At 36.6% G+C, this 19,404-nt stretch overlaps 1 protein-coding gene across 2 annotated transcripts in view; it reads left to right on the top strand.

Moving 5' to 3' along the window:
• MAN1A2 (mannosidase alpha class 1A member 2) overlaps window positions 1–19,404 on the top strand; it is a 181,046-nt gene that overhangs the window by 6,391 nt on the left and 155,251 nt on the right. Inside the window, exon 1 of one of the 2 annotated variants that reach the window (XM_047083550.1) lies at window positions 7,759–7,838. The exons of the other annotated variant lie outside the window; for it this stretch is intronic. Within the exon in view, the coding sequence (XP_046939506.1) occupies window positions 7,765–7,838 (74 nt within the window). The 5' untranslated portion in view covers window positions 7,759–7,764. Of the gene's footprint in view, window positions 1–7,758; window positions 7,839–19,404 lie in introns of those variants that run through there. 2 annotated transcript variants of the gene reach the window in all.

Genomic DNA, 19,404 nt, shown 5'->3' with positions numbered 1-19,404 from the left:
CAGCTCTCAGTGTAATTTCCTCTATTCTGCTGTGATATTAGCATCTTTAGTCCTCTCACTGTTTTGGTGCTAGAGAACATTTTTATGTAATTCCTGAAATGAGAGTAAGTTGGCTGCATGGACAGCTACTGAGGTTTTTGTTGTCTTGTCCCTTATCACCTAGAAATCAGTTTTTCTTTCTATTTCCCATGCACTTCTCCCATCTCTAGGAGTTGCTCTCTAACTAACTAGTTAGATAATAAGGTAAGAATTGGGAAGAGACTGTGGGGAAAGACCAGTTAAACAGTGAGTGCTCTGACTGGAGGACTCTGTCCCATTTTTCCATTGGGACAGACCCTTTTACAATTGGGGTAGGGTAGTAGTTTGGTCATTTTTGTTGCATGAGGTGAGGCTTGATTCTGGACACTCCAAGTGTGGTTATAAGTTAGTAAAGAATTCTTTCAAATTCTGATATGATGGCTCTTATTTCTTTGGTAATCTGAGGTTTTGTCATTTTCTGCATCTTTCATAGGTATTGATAGTGATTTGGAAGAGGCTGTGTTTTGGGGCTGCTCATCAGATGACATTTTGTATATTACTTAAAGTCTAATTCTGATCCTAAGCCAAATGACAGTGACCTTGCTTTTATTAGTTCAGCATTACAAAATCACTGAATATGTTAGTATATTTTTCATTTTTCTCCAAAATGAATAAAATATCAGTATGGTTTGGTTAAAATGCAGAATGCCAAGGTATAAATGCTGATTTTCATGTTGGTCAGTGAGTGTTGGAAATTCCAGGAGATGACCTACTGTACAGTGCTCCACAAGTTGAATGTTAATATGTTAACGGTATTTATTGGTTGAAGTTAAATGTTTTAAGGAAATCAGATTTGTTCAAGCATTAGTTTATTTTTTTTTTAAAAGCTATGGTAGTCTTTCCAGAATTTCTCTTGGGTTTTATAAAAAGTGTTCTAGGGCTATGAAATGTTTATTTACTCTTATTAATATTTCTTGGATTTTCTTATTTTAAAGGATCAAACATAATCTAAGAATATTCCTTCCAAATTATTAACATTGTCTTATGTATGTTACATGTAGCCTCTAGAACATGTAGTTTAAAATTCGATTTTATTTTTTATCAGCATCGCTTGTTGTAAATCTATGCTTCAGTTACTTTCAGTGATTTGCATTTAATCTTATTTCCTGATAGTGTTTTCTGATCTACAGGGTTCTTGTTAATATTAACTAATCATCACAGCTGAGATTGCCCAAATCCACTTATGGGTTTATTCCCTTACCTCCCCTGCCTGTAGGTAGTGTTTTTCCCGTGTACTTTATCTTTCTCACGTATGTCTGTGATTGCATATTTACAGTCATTTGCTTACTTCTCGGTCTCTCCTAAAAGAGCATGGGCTCCTTGAGGGCAAATGACTGTCTTTTATTTGTCTTAATATCTCCAATGCTTGAAGTACGCTTGGTCCTTAATAAAAGTATATACCTATTGAATAAATGATATTTCATGGCAAGGTGACATACCAAGAGAAGGTATAAACAAAACACCAGGAAGAATTGAAAAGTAAAAAGCAAAAATAGGAGGAATGATGTCTTAAAGTGAGAAGCATATAGTCTTTAATAAAGGCCCTTTATAAAAAATAATTTAAAAAATTAGGGAAGAATTCCTGTTGACCCTATCTACAACATACTTATTCCTATCAACGTACCTAAGGTATTTTGCATGCCCTCAAATTGAATTTCTCCTTTTTTTAAAAAAAATTTTTTTTTTTAACGTTTATTTATTTTTGAGACAGACAGAGCATGAACGGGGGAGGGGCAGAGAGAGAGGGAGCACAGAATCGGAAGCAGGCTCCAGGCTCTGAGCCATCAGCCCAGAGCCCAATGCGGGGCTCGAACTCACAGACCACGAGATGGTGACCTGAGCTGAAGTCGGATGCTTAACTGACTGAGCCACCCAGGCGCCCCTGAATTTCTCCTTCTTTAGGAAAAAAGGAGGAAAACAATGGAGAGCCTGTGATCAGTGTTTTCACATGTTTAACCTTTAGTTTTCACATCAGACCTGTTAAGTTAGGTATTACTAACCTAATTTTTACAAATATGGATATTATAAAATTGGATCATGCTGAAAGTTGCCACGTCAGAAACTAAACATGTTCCCCCCACTCCACCCCCCAATCTGTGGTTTCTCTGTCCTCCGTTCAGTTACCTGCAGTCAACTGTGGTCTGGGGGCAGATGATTCTCCTTCTGACGTGTAAGGTCAGTAGCAGCCTATCACTAGGTCATCTCATCTCATCACACAAGTATCTTATCGTACATCATCATCATAAGAAGTGTGAGTGTGCTACAGTAAGGTATTTTGAGACAGAGAGGGTGACCACATTCATACAACTTTTTATTACAATATATTGTTATTCTAGTTTGTTATGAGTTATTGTTGTTAATCTTTTACTGTGCCTAATTTATAAATTAAACTTTATCATAGGTATGTATAGGAAAACAACGGTATATATAGGGTTTGTTACTATCTGTGGTTTCAGGCATCCTTTAGGGGTCTTGGAACTTATCCCCCACAGAGAAGGGGACTACTGTTTTCAAAATCGGTAGTACATGGTAAACATGAATTGATTAGCTGGGCAAATGTTCTGCTTACTACTGTGTGAAAACGCTAAAAAATTTTAGATTATGGTTTGGGTGACACTACACATTCATTGGCCAGAACAATCATTTACTATTTTTATTTTCCATTAACTGTGCACATTCTTTGAGAAAAGTTTGTTTATTAAAAGAAATTTTTTTTAATGTTTATTTTTGAGAGAGAGAGAGAGCGGGAGCACCAGAGAGAGAGACAGAGTGTGAGCAGGGGAGGGGCAGAGAGAGGGAGACCCAGAATTCAAAGCAGGCTCCAGGCTCTGAGCTTTCAGCACAGAGCCTGACGTGGGGCTCAAAATCATGAGCCATGAGATCACGACCTGAGCTGAAGTTGGACGCTTAACCCACTGAGCCACCCAGGCACCCCAGAAAAGTTAATTTTGATTTGCCATTGAACTTTGCTGGAACATGTTTCCCTTTTAGAACATGGCTCTAGTGAAAAATTTACAGATTAGGTTTTAGGATTTATTATAAGAAAAATCTCCTTTAAAGGTTATTGATTTCAGTGATTTATCTTGGAATTTTTGTAGTCCAGGAGAAAGGCATCATTGTATATTTAAAAGAACATTGGGCTTGGCGTGCCGGGTGGCTCAGTTGGTTGTGTCTGACTTCGCCTCAGGTCATGATCTCACGATGTGTGAATTCGAGCCCCACACGGGCTCTCTGCTGTCAGCACAGAGCTGGCTTTGGATCCTCTGTCCCTCTCTCTCTGCCTCTACCCCATTTGTTCTCTCTCTCAAAAATAAACAAACATAAAACAAACAAACACCCCTTGGGCTCAGTGTTAAGAGATAGGAGCTCTAGTTTCAGCATCGTCCTTACTTGTTAGAATGTATTTAGATAAGCTGTTTAATTTCCCTGTGCCTATTTATGAAATAAGGGAATTGATTGAATCTTTAGATTGCTTCCAGCTCATACATACGAAATGCTAATAATTTCATGAAGTAGGGAACTGAAGAATGTGCAGTAATTTAAGATATCACAAATACTATGAAAACAAAATGTGTTCTAAATAGGAATTAGCAGTGTCATTTTTATATATAAAAATTAAGGTTAAAATCATTTTATATGTGACTATAATTCATTTATATATTCTATAATGAAATTTGTACCAATTTAAAAAGTGTAAATGAATGAAATGCTATTTTATACATTCTTGGTTCTCTTATGTTTGAAAAGTATTTATTGAACTTTTTTTTTTTAACATTTTATATGCTGGCCTGAATGAAGGTAATAGGTATATTTACAGAAGTATTTCCAGGTGTCATTTTTGAGCCCAGTTAACAATCCCATCTCTTAATTTGGTATCTAAGTCTTTAGGATAGATGCTGTGGAAAACAAGCATCCCTGAGTAAGTCAGGCCTCAGACCTGTGAAGGCTCTTATTACCCTTGATGGAAAATTTTCCTTGATTTTCTAACATTAATACTGAGAGATGCCTTTGAAAGTGTCCATTCTCTTTTATTTCCCATATCTAAACAAGAACTTTAAGGACAAGTTATGTAAAGAGTTAAAGAAACAAAAGGACATGAAGTAATCTGGAGACTACAAAGAACAATGTGTATATTGTTTTTCCTTTTGCATTTTTGACATTTACATATTTATAAAATCAACCTTTATTACCTATGCAGATCTCTTGGCCTCTCCTTAGTGATAATGAGGTTACTGTTAAAAAAACACTGGTCACATTCATTTATTCAGCAAGGGTTTTTGAGTATTTATTATGTGCTAAGCATTATACTAAGTATTGGGGATTATGGAAGATTAATTTTGACTTGGACACTACTCAGAAATTTAAATCTTAGATTCAAATCTTAACATCATTCTTAGAGTATATATTATCGATACCTTTTCACCTAGGTGAGCCTCTGGCGCATGCATTTAGGTCATTGGCATTTTTTTTGAGAGGTCAGATAAGTTACCGTCTTCTCTTTCCTCCCCTTTGTTTTTTCCTAGTGAATTTATGTCATTAATTTATCCATTTCTGGAATATGGACTGTGTTATCTGGAAATAAGGTGCAGTTCTTTTTCAGTCAAGAACTAGGCACTGGCATCTGAAAAAAATATGCCAGCCAATTGAGATGTGGCACAATTGCGTATATTTAGGTGTCTAAAACTGTCTATATAACTATATATATTTTATTTGTAAAGTTCTGTGTGCCATACATGACCTTTTAAATTACTTGGCAGTAAGGTGGCATCAGATACAAGGACATATTTGTTGGTATGTATCTGTAATGCATGTAATAATAAATGTGAATAATTTTTCTCTTAATGAGTGATGCCATTAATAAACATTTATCTTTTCATGACCTGGATTTTTCCCCCTACTTAAAAAGATTGGTAATAACCTTGAACATTGAGTGGCTGGTCCTTCTTGCACTTGCACTGTTTGTAAGTCTAAATTAATAGAATTTTTATGAGGAACAACTTGATAGTATTAGCTAATTTAAAGTGCATATCTCTTTGGTTCAGTACTTCTTCTGAGAACTTATTCTTGGGAAATCTTCACATCACTGCACAAAAAGATGTTCCAATGTGTATGTAAACCACAATTTCTTTATCCATTCATTGAGGAGAGCACCTGTTGGGATGAGCACTGGGTGTTGTATGGAAACCAATTTGACAATAAATTTCATATTAAAAAAAAAAAAAAAAGATGTTCCAAGAATATCCCTTGAAGCTATAACATGACATTTTTAAATGATTTAAATGTCTGTCAACAGGGGATTACTTACATAAATGGTAATAGATCCCAGTATGTGCATAGTTCTTTTTTTTTTTTTTTCTTTTTTTAACCCCCTCTGGATCTTTCTGGTTATTCCTGAAAGCACCACACTGTTTTAATTTCATAGTTTTATAATAGTATGTTTTGATATCTGGTATAAGTTCTCTGTAATGTTGTTTTTTAAAGAGTTATAAGCATAAATAAAAGTCTTAACATAATATTACTGTCACTGTAGGTGCTATTTAAAATGTTAACATTTTCCTTTTTTAGCTGAAAATTACCCTTCTTGAGGCAAACCTCTAGTCTGAGTTTGACATTGTCTTAAGTACATGGTTTTATACTTCTACAGCATATATATTGATATAAACTATCTCTATAAATAAGTATAAATATATAATTATAATATAGTTTTGCATGTTCTTAAACACAGTGTATATCATTCTGCAAGTTTTCTTTTTGCTCGTCATTCTTTTAACAATTTATGTATGTTTCTAATTGGGCTGTGGCTCAATTATTTTATTTACTTAGTCTATTTTATGAGTAAACCTCAAATTGTTTGTATATTCCCCTGTTGATAGATTCTTTGGTTAATTTCATACTATTGCTGCAGAAACCTTCTTGTACATGTGTTCTTGGGCACATATTTTTTCTCCAAGGTAGAAACTTAGTAATAGAACTGAGTTGTAAAGTTGGTATATCATTGACTCAAAATTGTTTTGTTAAATTGTCTCAAAAGTGAGTGTACCAATTTAAACTCCTACCTGCATCTTTGTAAATGATGGTATTGTTAGATTTTAAAAAATCTTTACCAATATGATGCCAATTTTAGTTTTTATTTCCAATTACTAGTAAGGTAGAACTGTTTTTTTTTTTTTTTTTTTTTAACGTTGTTGGCTGGATTTCCTAGTCTTTAAGTTGCTGGTTTACATTTTTTTTGCCAATTTTTCTTTTGGGTTTTTTTCCTTTTTCTTTGTATGAATTATACATTCTGAGTGAATTCTTTGTTAGTTATATGCATTATACATATCTTCTTGTAATGGATGCCTTAGTTTTATACTTTGTTGATGGTGTCTTTGATTTTACAGAAGTGGAAAATTTTAATGTAATTGAAATTGTTAATATTTTTCTTTATGGTATTGCCTTTTGAATTTTGCTTAGGGAATACTTTTATACCCTGAAGTTATAGTGACCTATATTTTCAGTTCTGGCAGTTTTAAAGTTTTGTTTTTTACATCTAGGGATTTAACCTACATGGTTTTGACTTTTGTGTATGAATGATGAGGTAGGGATTGAGTTTAGATTTTTCCATACAGGTGTCCGATTTTCCCTCTGCTACTTATTGAAGAATCTGTCCTTTCCCATAGATTTGTAATGTCATTTCTTCTATAAAGCTATTTTTCATATTTTCATAGGTTTGTTTCTGGCTTCTCTGTGTCCTTTTGCATATTTCTTTTGCATTAGCATGGCTTGCTGTTTTAAGAAGTATAAAAATGAATGTGGCATTATGTAAGCCTTGATATCAGACAATGCTATGGGCCGAATGTTTGTGTCCTCCCAAAATTCGCATGTTGAAATCCTGATTCTCAGTGTGACGGTATGAGGATGGTGGGGCCTTTGGGAGGTAATTAGGTTATGAGAGTGAAACCCTCATGAACGGGATTAGTGCCCTTATGAAAAGATAGGCGAGAGCTTGCTTTGTCTTTTGCTCATTCCACCGTGTGAGGAGTTGGCAGTCAGCAACCTGGAAGAGGGTTCTTACCAGAACCTGACATACTGGCACCCTGATTATGAGGTGGGTTTTACCTTGATTTGAGTCTAAACTCTTCTGTAAGTATGTATTTCTTCAAGGCAAGGTAACCTTTGCATAACGTAAAATTAATCATCTTAAAAGTGAACAATTTGCTGGCATTTAATACATGCACAGTGTCGTGCAATCACCACCTCTAATTCCAAAACATTTTCGTTCCCCAAAAGGAAGCTCCATATTCATTAAGCAGTTACTCCCCACTCTGTCCTCTCCACCAGCCCCTAGCAGATTACCAGTCTGCTTTCTGTCTCTAAGGACTTATCTTTTTTTTTTAAGTTGATTTATTTATTTTGAGAGCAAGTGAGAGAGCACGTGCTGGCTCATGTTGGCTCAGGACCTGAGCCAAAATCAGGAGTCAGCCGCTTAACTGACTGAGCCATTCAAGTACCCCAGGATTTATCTCTTCTGGTAAATGTTACGACCGATGTGGTATATGGTTCACATAAACACAGTCATGCTATATATAAGACCCCTTGTGTTTGGCTTCTTCGTGTAGCATAATGTTTTTGAGACTAATCCACATTTTAGCTTCATTCCTTTTTATGGCTAAGTGATACTCCATTGTTTTTATAGGTGATTTGTATATGCGGTTACCTGGTGATGGACATTTGGATTGTTCCCACCCTTTGGCTGTTGTGAATAGGACAGCTGTGAACATGTGTGTACATGCATTTGAGTACCTGTTTTTAATTCTCTTGGGTGTATCGCAAGGAGTGGACTTTCTGGGTCATATGGTAATTATATGTTTCACATTTTGAGGAACTGCCAAACTGTTTTCCATGGCAGCTGAATCATTTTACATTACCATTAGCAATGTCTGCAGGTTCCAATTTCTCCACACATATGCCAACATTTAAAAAAAATTTTGTCCATCCTAGTGTGTAAAGTGGTATCTCATTGTAGTTTTTATTTGCATTTCCCTAATGACTACTGATACTGAACATCTTTTCATGTGCTTTTTGGCCATTTGTATATCTTTTTAGAGGAATGTCCACCCAAGTCCTTGGTCTTTAAATTTAAAAAAATTGGGTGGTTTGTCTTTTTTGTTACTGAGTGGTAAGACATCTTTGTATCTTTTGGATACTAGACCCTTATCAGATTGATGGTTTGTAAATATTTTTGCCCTTTGTGTAGATTATCTTTCACTTAAAAACGTTCTTTCATGTAAATAGTTTTTAATTTTCATGAAGCTCAGAGGTTTTTGTTGTTGCTTGATGCTTTTCATGTCATATTTAAGAATCCATTATCAAACCAAGGTTATGAAGATCTATTCTTGTTTTCTTAAGACTTTTATGATTATAACTTTTTAAAAAAAGTTTATTTATTCATTTTGAGGGAGAGAGAGAGAATCCCAAGCAGGCTGTGTACTGTCAGCACAGAGCCCGATATGGGGCTTGATTTCACAAACAGTGAGATTATGACCTGAGCCAAAATCAAGAGTTGGGTGCTTAACTGACTGAGCCATCCAGGTGCCCCCATTTTAACTTTTATATTTAGGTTGTGGATTTTGAATTTTTGTGTATGGTGTGAGAAAGGGGTCCAACTTCATTATTTTGTATGTGGCTCTTCAGTTTTCCTTGCACCATTTGCTGAAGAGACTGTTTTATTGGCCTCTTTTTTAAAGATCATTTGGCTGTACTAGTAGGAGTCTATTTCTGTACATTGTTCTATTCCTTTCATCTATATATGTTTGTCCTTATGCCAGTACCATACTGATTTGATTACTGAACCTTTGTACCAAGTTTTGAAATTAGGAATGTGAATGCTCCAATGTTGTTACTCTTTTTCAGAATTGTTTTGATGATTGTTGGACCACTTGTAATTCCTTATGAATTTGAGGATCAGCTTTTCAGTTTCTGCAAAAACAGCTCTTGTAGTTTTGATAGGGATTTTGTTGAATCTGTAGATTGCTCATTTTAACAATAGTAAGTCTTCCAGTCCGTGACTGTGATACATCTTTCCATTGTTTATATCTTCTTCATTTTCTTTCAGCAATATGTGTAGTTTTCAGTGCACAAGTATTTCAGCTCCTTAGTTAAATTTATTCCTAGGTATTCTTTTGTGTGCTATTATGAGTGGAATTGTTTTCTTAATTTCCTCTTGGATTTTTCCTTTGTGATGTATAGAAACATAACTGACTTTTGTGTGTTGAGCTTGTGGTCTCAATTTTACTGAATTCATTTATTATCTATAGTAGTCATTTTGTGGATTCTTTGAAATTTTCTGTGTATATGTCATCTGTGAATAGAGATAGTTTTACTTCTTCCTTTCCAATTTGGATGCCTTTAATTTCTTTTTTCTTGCCTGATTGCTCTGGCTAGAACTTAACAGTTCAGTGTTGATGAGCAGTGGTGAAAGTGGGCATCTTTGCCTTATTCTTGATCTTGGGAAAGCTTTTAGTCTTTCACCCGTTGAGTGTGATAATAGCTGTGAAGTTTTCATAAGTGCCCTGTATCTATCATGTTGAGGAAGTTTCTTCATATTCTTAGTTTGCTGTATGTTTATCAGGAAAGGGTGTTGGGTTTTGTCAAATGCTTTTTCTGTATCAGTTGAGATGCTTATGTATTTTATTCCCTTTGTTCCACTAATGTGGTATATTACATTTTGTGATTTTCTTTTTTTATTAAAAATTTTTTTTTAATGTTTATTTCTGAGACAGAGAGAGACAGAGCATGAGTGGGGGAGGGGCAGAGAGAGAAGGAGACACAGAATCAGAAGCAGGCTCCAGGCTCTGAGCTGTCAGCACAGAGCCCGATGCGGGGCTCGAACTCACAGACTGCGAGATCATGACCTGAGCTGAAGTCGGACGCTCAACTGACTGAGCCACCCAGGCGCCCCCATTTTGTGATTTTCTTATGTTGAACCATCTTTGCGTTTCTGGATAAAGTCCACTTGCTCATGGTTTATATAGCCTTTTTAATATGCTGTTGGGATTAGTTTGCTAGTCTTTTGTAGAGGTTATTTGCATTTATATTTATAAAGGGTGTTGATCTTTAGTTTTCTTGTGGTGTCTTTGGCTTTGATAAACAGTAACACTAGCTTAATGGAACAAGTTAAGAAGTGTTCTTGCCTCTATTTTTTGAAAGAGTTTAAGGAGGATTGGTGTTAATTCTTTATTTTTTTAATTTTTTTTTAATGTTTATTTATTTTTGAGACAGAGCACGAACGGGAGAGGGTCAGAGAGAGAGGGAGAGACAGAATCTGAAGCAGGCTCCAGGCTCTGAGCTGTTAGCACAGAGCCCGATGCAGGGCTCGAACTCACAGACCGCGAGATCATGACCTGAGCCGAAGTCGGACGCTTAACCAGCTGAGCCATCCAGGCGCCCCTGGTGTTAATTCTTTAAACATGGTGGAATTCACTTCTGAAACCATCTGGTCCTGGGCCTTTCTTTGTTGGGAGGTCCTGGCCTTTCTTGATTCCTGATTCAAGCTCCTTACCTGTTCCAGGTCTATTTCAATTTTGTTTCTGCTTGAGTCACTTTTTGCAGTTTGGTGTTTCTAGGAATGTGTCCAGCTCATCCAGGTTTTCTGATCTGGTGGTGTACACTTGTTTATAGTACTGTCTTTTAATCTTTTTTATTTCTGTAAGGCCAGCAGTAATGTTTTCATTTTTATTTCGGATTTTAGTTACTTACATCATCTATGCTTTTTTGTCATTTGGCGAAGGGATTGTCAGATTTGTCCGTCTTTTTTGCAAAGAACTAACTGGATTTTATTGATTCTCTTTGTTTTTCTATTTTCTATTTTATTTATCTCTAATCTTTATTGATTTTTTTTTCTGCTAGCTTTGTGTTTAGTGTGCTTTTTTCCTAGTTTTTAAGTTGTAAAGTTACATTTTTACTTTGAAATCTTCTTTTAAGTGTAGGCATTTTATTGCTGTTAATTTTTCTCTGAGGACTGCTTTTTTTGTATCCCATAACTTTGGTATGTTGTATTTTTGTTTTCATTTGTCTCCTATTTTCTAACTTGCTGTGTGATTTCTTTTTTGACCAGTTGATTGTTTCAGTGTGTTGTTTAATTTCCACATATTTTTGAATTGTCATTTTCCTTCTGTTACTGATTTCTAACTTCATTATGGTCAGTGAAGATACTTTGTATGATTTAATCTCTTTACATTTATTGAGAATTATTTTGTGGTCTAACGTATGGTTTAGGAGAATGTTCCATGTGCACCTGAGAAGAATGCACATTTTGTTGTTGTCGGGTAGTGTTTTATATATGTTTGTTAGGTCTAGTGGTTTTATAGTGTTGTTCAACTCTCCTTTAGATGTTCTAGCTGTTGTTGAAAGTGGAGTATGGAAATCTCCAACAATTGTAAAATTGCCTTTTACATTCTTCAGTCCTATCAATGCTTGCTTCATATATTATGGGGTTCTGCTGTTTGGTGTTTATAAGTGTTACATATATGTTTATAATTGCTACATCTTGCTGATGAATTGATTTCCGTAAGTATTTTAGAATTAGGTTATCAAGATCTCATCCTTCTGCTTTCCAGTCTCTTTTTGTACTCCTCTTGGTTGAACCTAATAGGAGACCAGTTGAGAGATAATTTGCAGAGTCCAAGCCCCAGGATCATGAGGCAGAGTATAGAGGAGTAGATTTAGAATTTAAGATTTAGGTTTACTCACTGGTGTTATCTGGCTTCCCTGTTTTTAGTGTATGGACTTTAATCAGATCCAGATGAGCAGTCAGTGAAACAGTCTATGAGGGGCCTCTTTTTGTAGAATTGGAGTTGAATGGCCAGCAGCTCACCTGAGGCAAAGTGGATCCCTGTTGGGTTGGGCCTTTTCTCCGGAGAGCCTAGTAGTCTCCGTCAGGTGATGCTTTTAGATTGGGCAGGTGATCAGGAGGACCTCTTCGCAGGAGTGACTGAGGCAGGCCCTCTCTTTGCTGGAAGTTAGAGCAGTTCTCAACTCAGGCACGTGAATAGCTTTGCAGGAGAGCAGGCTGTGTAGGTTCGTGCCAGGTCTCAGGTCTCTTCCCACATTCCTGAAAGTAATTTCTATATCAGTGAGTAATAGTAAATAGAAATTCTGCGTTGGTTGACTGCCTTCTTGCTTTTCGCCTTATTCTCATTTATGCCATATTCAGAATAACTTGGAGTTTAAAGCATTAGGTGGGACTCGTCTGTTTTTCAGTGGTGTTGGTGCGTCAGAATATTTCATTCTACGCCGGTTAGAATTGCCTTAGCCACATTTGAGAGTGAGTCAAAGGCATGAGCTTAGGTCATAGTCCCAGAATACCTGTTCCGTTTGCATTAAAAATATTGCAGGAGAGGAATTTTGGATACAAACAGTAGAAACCAGGTGTAATGCATGTCAAAAAAGATATTAATTAGAAGGATATTGGTTGGCTTTCAGAATTGGCATAAAGGCTGGAGAACGAGGTTTGGAAAATAGGCATTAAAGGAAGCTGGGTATGCAGAACCATAGTGAGGGCGAAGAAGCAGTTAGTGTACCACTGTCAGTGCTGCTGGTCACTGAGCACGGGTTATGGCTTTGCTACCTTTTGACCTTGGATTCCTCTGCTTCCTGAGTTCTTATTTTTAAAATTGAGTCCTTGCTTTTTTATGTCCGTTACTTCAGCTCTGTAGTCCCAGCCAGAGAATCTGATTGCCTAAGTGTAGGTCATGGGCTTTTGTCTTGCTGTTAGATGATAGACAAACTATCTTCAACGTTCTGACTTTTATATGAAGAGAAGGGATTCTGCTTCCAATATACTGGTGAATCATTTAATTTAGATAAGGGGTTGCATATTGACATCTTAAGCATAGAGTAAATTGAAAAGAACCGTAAGTTTTACTACAGTGACTTGTGTTATAGTTGAGGATGACGTTCTTACTTGTGCTGCTTAGAAATGTAGATATAAATAGACTTTCTAGACTGTACCCTTTCAGTATTTTCTGTGCAGCGGTTTAAAACAGGGGCCAGTACTGCTCCCCTTAGAGGGTTTTTGGAAACATGGGGGCATTTTTTTGCTGGTCACACTGATGGGAAGGGTAGCATTATTGGCAGTTAGTGAATGGGGACCAAGAATCCTAACCACTGCACAGTGCCCTGGTAGTCCACACAACAAACACTTGAATTCTTGCCCCAAATGCCCATAGTGCATTTGAGAAACACTGAATTGTATGGATTATCTTAATGAAGGGCTGCCAATTATTACCCATCTCATTTACTTCACTGTATACACCCTCTAGTTTGAACTTTATTTCTTGCTTCCTTGCTTTGTTTCTTGGTACTTTTCCTTAGTTCAAAGGACTTTATTCCTTTTTCAAGCCAAAAAAAAAAAAATATCTGGCTTCAGCACTTATATAAAAAATAAATCAACATGGATCAAAGACCTAACGTAAGAGCTAAAACTATAAAACTCTTAGAAGAAAACTTACGGGAAAAGCTTCATGACATTGGATTTGGCAGTGATTTCTTGGATATGATAGCAAAAGCACAGGCAACAAAAGAAAAACATAGGTAAGTGGGACTTCATGAAAATTAAGACCTTTTGTGTGATCATTAGTTAGTGGACTGCAGGGTTTGGAGCTGAGGATGGGGAGCTGTCTATATCTACTTGGGCTGCCATAACAGAATACCGGAGAGTGGATGGCTTAAATAACAGAGACTTATTTCTCACAGTTTTAGAGGCTGGACATTCTAAGGTTAAGATCTAGCAGTGTTTGGTTTCAGGGGAAGTCTCTTTTCCTGGCTTGCAGGTGGCCGCTTTCTTTCTGTGTCCTCATGTGACCTTTCTTCTGTGCTTAGGGTGGGACAGGAGGGGTCCATGGAGGGGAAGAGAGAGAGAGAGAGAGAGCAAAAGATTTCTCTTCTTAGAAGGCCACTGATCCCATCATGAGGGCCTTTACTCTTACAATGCCGTCTAACCCTGATTACGTCCCAAAGGCCCCATTTCCAAATACCATCGTGTTCGGAGTTAGTTTCAACATTAGAGTTTTTAGTGATGTGAACATTCAGTCTATGAATTTTTAGGGACACATTCATTGTAAGACATAATGTCCAAGTAATTTAGGCAGGCCACAGAAACAAGTTGTCAGTTTGAAGAGGCTAGGTGGAGAAGGAGGATGTCAGCCAAGAATTAGAGAAACAAGAGAGAAGGAAGGTTCAAAACTAGAAAATGGGAATGCAGAGCTTAGAGAAATGATCTGGAACAAAGAGGGATGGCTACAGCTTTTGTTCCTGAATCTTACTGTTTCCAGTGTAGGTAGGGGTACTTTGTAAAGATGCTTTTGGTGAAAATAGTGGCTTTGGACCAGGGGCTGCAATAAAACCTGAATGGATAATGAATGTTTTGCTCCATAGGAAAAAAATGAATAACTTAATAAAAACTTCTGATTTTTATTTATTTTAAAAATTCTATTTTAAGTTTTTGTTTTTGTTTTATTTTGGGGGGAGCAGAGAGAGGAAGAGAGAATCCCAAGCAGGCTCCGTGCTGTCAGTACAGAGCCTGATTCAGGGCTTGATCTCAGAAACCTTGAGACCATGACCTGAGCTGGAATCAGGAGTTGGGGGCTTAACTGACTTAGCCACCCAGGCGCCCCACAAAACCTTTTTAGAAAGAACATTTAGAGGGGCTCCTGGGTGGGTCAGTTGAGCATCTGACTTCAGCTCAGGTCATGATCTCACAGTTCGTGAGTTTGAGCCCCGCATTAGTCTCTCTGCTGTCAGCACAGAGCCTGCTTCGGATCCTCTGTCCCCATCTCTCTCTGCCCCTCCCCCCCTCAAAAATAAGTAAGACCTTAAAAAAAGTACTAAAAAATAACACTTAGGGTAAACTTTTTATGTCTTCACAGATGACTGATAGTGACGTTTTGAACCAATGATTTCTGTCTTCCTGGTTTTTTTGCTGATTTTTTTTTTTAAATTGAAATGTAGTGGACACACACGGTGTTACTTTAGTTTCAGGTGTGCAGCACAGTTATTCGACCAGAGGAGTCTGTATACATATGCTTTGCTCACCACTAGCGTAGCTGCTGTCTGTCACCATGCAGTGCTATTACAGTACCATCGACTGTAGGCCCTGTGCCTTACCTTTCACCCTGGTGACTTATTCCTTCCATGACTGGGAGCCTGTACCTCCCACTCCCTCTCATCTGTTTTGTCCGTCCCCCACCACCCTCCCCTCTGACGGTCACCAGTTCTTTGCATTTATGGGTCTGTTTCTGTGCATTTTGTTTGTTCATTAGTTTTGTTTTTAGATTGCATATCTAAGTGAAATCATATAGTATTTGACTTTGTCTGACTTATTTCTCTTAGCATAATACCTTCTAGGCCTGTCCATGTTGTTGCAAGTGGCAAAAACTCATTTTTTTAATGGCCAAGTAATATTGTGTTGTGTATTTATCCCACATTCATACATTTATTGATGGATACTTAGGTTTCTATATATTGATACTGGAAATAATGCTGCAATAAACACAGGCTTGCATGTGTGACTTGATGATTATAGTATATTAGTGTTGCTTCTGGTCTCTCTCCACTTATGGTTACTTTTTGATGACTATGATTTTGGTGGGAGAGTATCTTTATAATAATCAGAAAACCATCAACATTTTTTCTTTATACTTTTTTTTATTAAAAAATATTTTTTCAAGTTTATTTTGAGAGAGGGAGAGAGAGAGACAAAGGGAGACATTGCTCAAGCAAGGGAGCGGAAGGGAGAAAGAGACAGAGAGAGAAAGAGAGAGAGGGAGAAAGAGAAAGAATCCCAGCAGGCTCCACACTGTCAACACAGAGCCCAGTGTGGGGCTTGATCTCACAAACTGAGATCCGGACCTGAGCTAAAATCAAGAGTCTGATGCTTAAACATCTGAACCACCCAGGCACCCCTGTTCTTTATACATTTTTAGCTAATCGAAAGGACTACTTACAATACTAACTCACCTACAGGGTGCTTGGGTGACTCAGTCAGTTAAGTGCCCGACTTTGGCTCAGGTCATGATCTCACGGATTGTGAGTTAGAGCCCCGCATCGGGCTCTGTGCCAACAGCTCAGAACCTGGAGCCTGCATCAGATCCTGTGTCTCCCTCTCTGTCCCTCCACAGCTCACGCTGTGTCTTTTTCTGTCTCTCAAATGAATAAACGTTAAAAAAAATTTTTTAAAAAAATAACTGAGTCACCTTCTAAGACAAAAGAACATTATGAAATAAAAGTCTTATATTGAAGCTGAAAGAAACAAAAGGGTGGGAGTTACTGGGTGCATGCTTAGTTCCTTCTTTTTCTTTTGAGATTTATGTCCATTTTTAGTTTTTGATTCATTGAGGATAGCCAGGCTTTGTTTTATTTAGAATCTCCATTCTGGGATAGAGATTTTACTATTGCCTTATTACATATTTTTAAATGGTAAGAAAACACTTTGCATTTCTTATAAGGTTTGTTTTATAATGGGTTTTTGCATATATGATCTAGTTATATGTGTGTCTGCATTATCTGTGCTTAGCTTTTAATCTCAGGCTCTAGCAAAACCTGAAGGAAGAGAAGCACATTGACAAAATGTGTTTTTTTTCCTTCAAAATAAACCATAAAAATTGAAACCAATTTTAAGCAGAGAGCTTAAAAATAAGACACATGAGAGAGTTAAGCGAAAACAGTAACAAGACAAAGCAGGTCATTATATAATGATAAAACTGTCAATTCATCAAGAAGATAAAACAATTATATATGTACCCAACATCACAGCACTTAAATGAAGCAAACTAAAATATCTGAAAGGGGAAGGAGACAACTATACTGTAATAGTAGGAGACTTCAATATCCCATTTTAACTATGGGTAGATGATCCAGACAGAATTAACAAGGAAACTTGCACTTGAACCGTACTTGAGACCAGTGGATGTAACATACACAGAGCATTCCATCCAGCAGCAATAGAGTACCCATCCATCTCAAGTGTACACAGAACATTTTCCAGGATAGATTGTATGATAAATCACAAAACAAGTCAATAAATTTAAGAATATTAAAATCATACGAAATATCTTTTTTTAAAATAACAATGGTATGAAACTAGAAATCAATTATAGAACAAAAGCTGGAGAATTCATAAATATGTTGAAATTCAACAAAATACTCTTGAACAATCAGTGGGTTGAAGAAGAAATCCAAAGGGAAATCAAAAAAATACCTTGAAACATAAAATGGAAACACAACATACCAAAACTTACGGGATGCTGTAAAGGCAGTTCTGGGAGGGAAGTTTATGGTGATAAACTCCTACATTAAATAAAAAAAAGATCTTATATAGCCTAACTTTAAACCTCAAGAAACTAAGAAAAGGGGAAACAAAGCCTAAAGTTAAAAGAAGGAAATAAAAAGATCAGAACAAAAAGAAATGGAGATCAGAAAACCAATAGAAAAACTCAGCCAAACTAAAAGCTGTTTTTTTGAAAATATGAAATGGACAAACCTTTAGCTAGACTACTAAAGTGAAGACTCACATAAATTCAGAAATTAAAGAGGACACAACTGATACTGCTGATATGCAAAGGATTGTAAGGGAGTACTGAGAACAATTAAATGCCAACAAATTGGATAGCCTAGAAGATTTGATACATCATGGAAACCTACAACCTGTCAAGTCTGGATCATGAAGAAGGAGGAAATTGAATCAGTAATAAAACAAACAACGAAAAGTCCAGGACCAGAGGGTTTCATGGGTGAAATCTACCACAGACTTTTAAGGAAAAATTAACATCAGTCCTTCTCAAACTTTTCAGAATTTTGAAAAGGAGGGAATACTCCCAAACTCATTTAATAAGGCCAGCATTATTCTGATTTCAAAGCCAGGCAGGGACACTTCAAGTAAAGAAAATTGCAGGTCACTATGCCTGAGGAAAGAACTGCAGAAATCTCAAGAAAGTATTAGCAAACCACATTCAGCCTCACATTGAAAAGATCATACACCATGATCACCTGGGATTTGTTCCTGGAATGCAAGGGTGGCCCCAAATATGCAAATCAATATATGTGATACACCACATTAACAGAATGAAAGATAAAAGTCATATGATCATCTCAGTAGATGCAGAAGAAGCATTTGACAAAATACAACATCCTTTCATGATAAAAACTTGCAATAAATTGGGTATAGAAGGAACATACCACAACATAATAAAAGCCATGTATTATAAGCTCACAGCTAACATCATATTCAACAGTGAAAAATGAAATCTTTTCCTCTAAGATCAGGAATAAGGCAGTAGTGCTCAATCTAACCACCTGTATTCAACATAGTACTGGAAATCCTAGCCAGGGTGAGCAGGCAAAATAGATAAAAGGCATCCAAATTGGAAAGGAAGAAGTGTAATTGGTCTTTGCAGATGATATGATCATATGTATAGAAAATCCTAAAGGCTCCATCATAAAAAACTGTGAGGACTAATCAATGAATTCAGTAAAGTTGCAGGATATAAAATCAATATATAGAAATCAGTCATGTTTCTATACACTAATGACAAAGTATCTAAAAATGAAGTAAAGCAATCCCATTCACAATAGCATCAAAAAGAATAAAATACTCAGGAATAAATTTAACCAAGGAGGTGAAAGATCTGTCAATGAGAACTATTAAGACTTTGATAAAAGAACTTGGAGAGACACAAATAAATGGGAAAATATACCTGCTCATGGATTGCAAGAGTTAATATAGTTAAAATGTCTTGTGCTACCTGAAGCTATCCATAGACATTTGGTGCAGTCCCTATCAAAGTTCAAATGGCATTTTTCACAGAATTAGAAGAAAAAAAATCCTAAGATTCATATGGAGTCACAAAAGACCCAAAATAGCCAAAGCACTCTTGAGAAAGAGCGACAAAGCTGGAGGCATCACACTTACTGACTTCAGACTATACTTGAGAGCTGTAGTAATCAAAACAGTATGGTCCTGGCATAAAAATAGACACATAGACCGGTGGAACAGAATCAAGAGAAATAAACCATTACAGTATTTGAGAAGGGAGTCAGAAATATTCAATGGAAAGAATAGTGTCCTCAATAAATGGTGTTGGGAAAACTGGATAACCACATACAGAAGAGTGGACTTATACCACTCAAAAAAATTTACTCCAAGTGGACTATAGCCTTAAACATAAGACCTGAAACAGTCAGACTTACAGAAGAAAACAGGGGGAAAGATCCTTGACATTTTTGCCTTTTTCAGTGATTTTTTTGGGAAATGACATTAAAAGCACAAACAAAAGCAAAAATTAATAACTG

This window comes from Lynx rufus, unplaced genomic scaffold (genome assembly GCF_022079265.1).
Source record: "Lynx rufus isolate CCGP_SWC_20201006 ecotype Redwood Valley unplaced genomic scaffold, mLynRuf1.p SCAF_2, whole genome shotgun sequence".
NCBI lineage: Eukaryota > Metazoa > Chordata > Mammalia > Carnivora > Felidae > Lynx > Lynx rufus.
The sequence above is the reverse complement of the archived record's forward strand: the minus strand, read 5'-3'. Positions and strand labels throughout refer to the sequence as shown.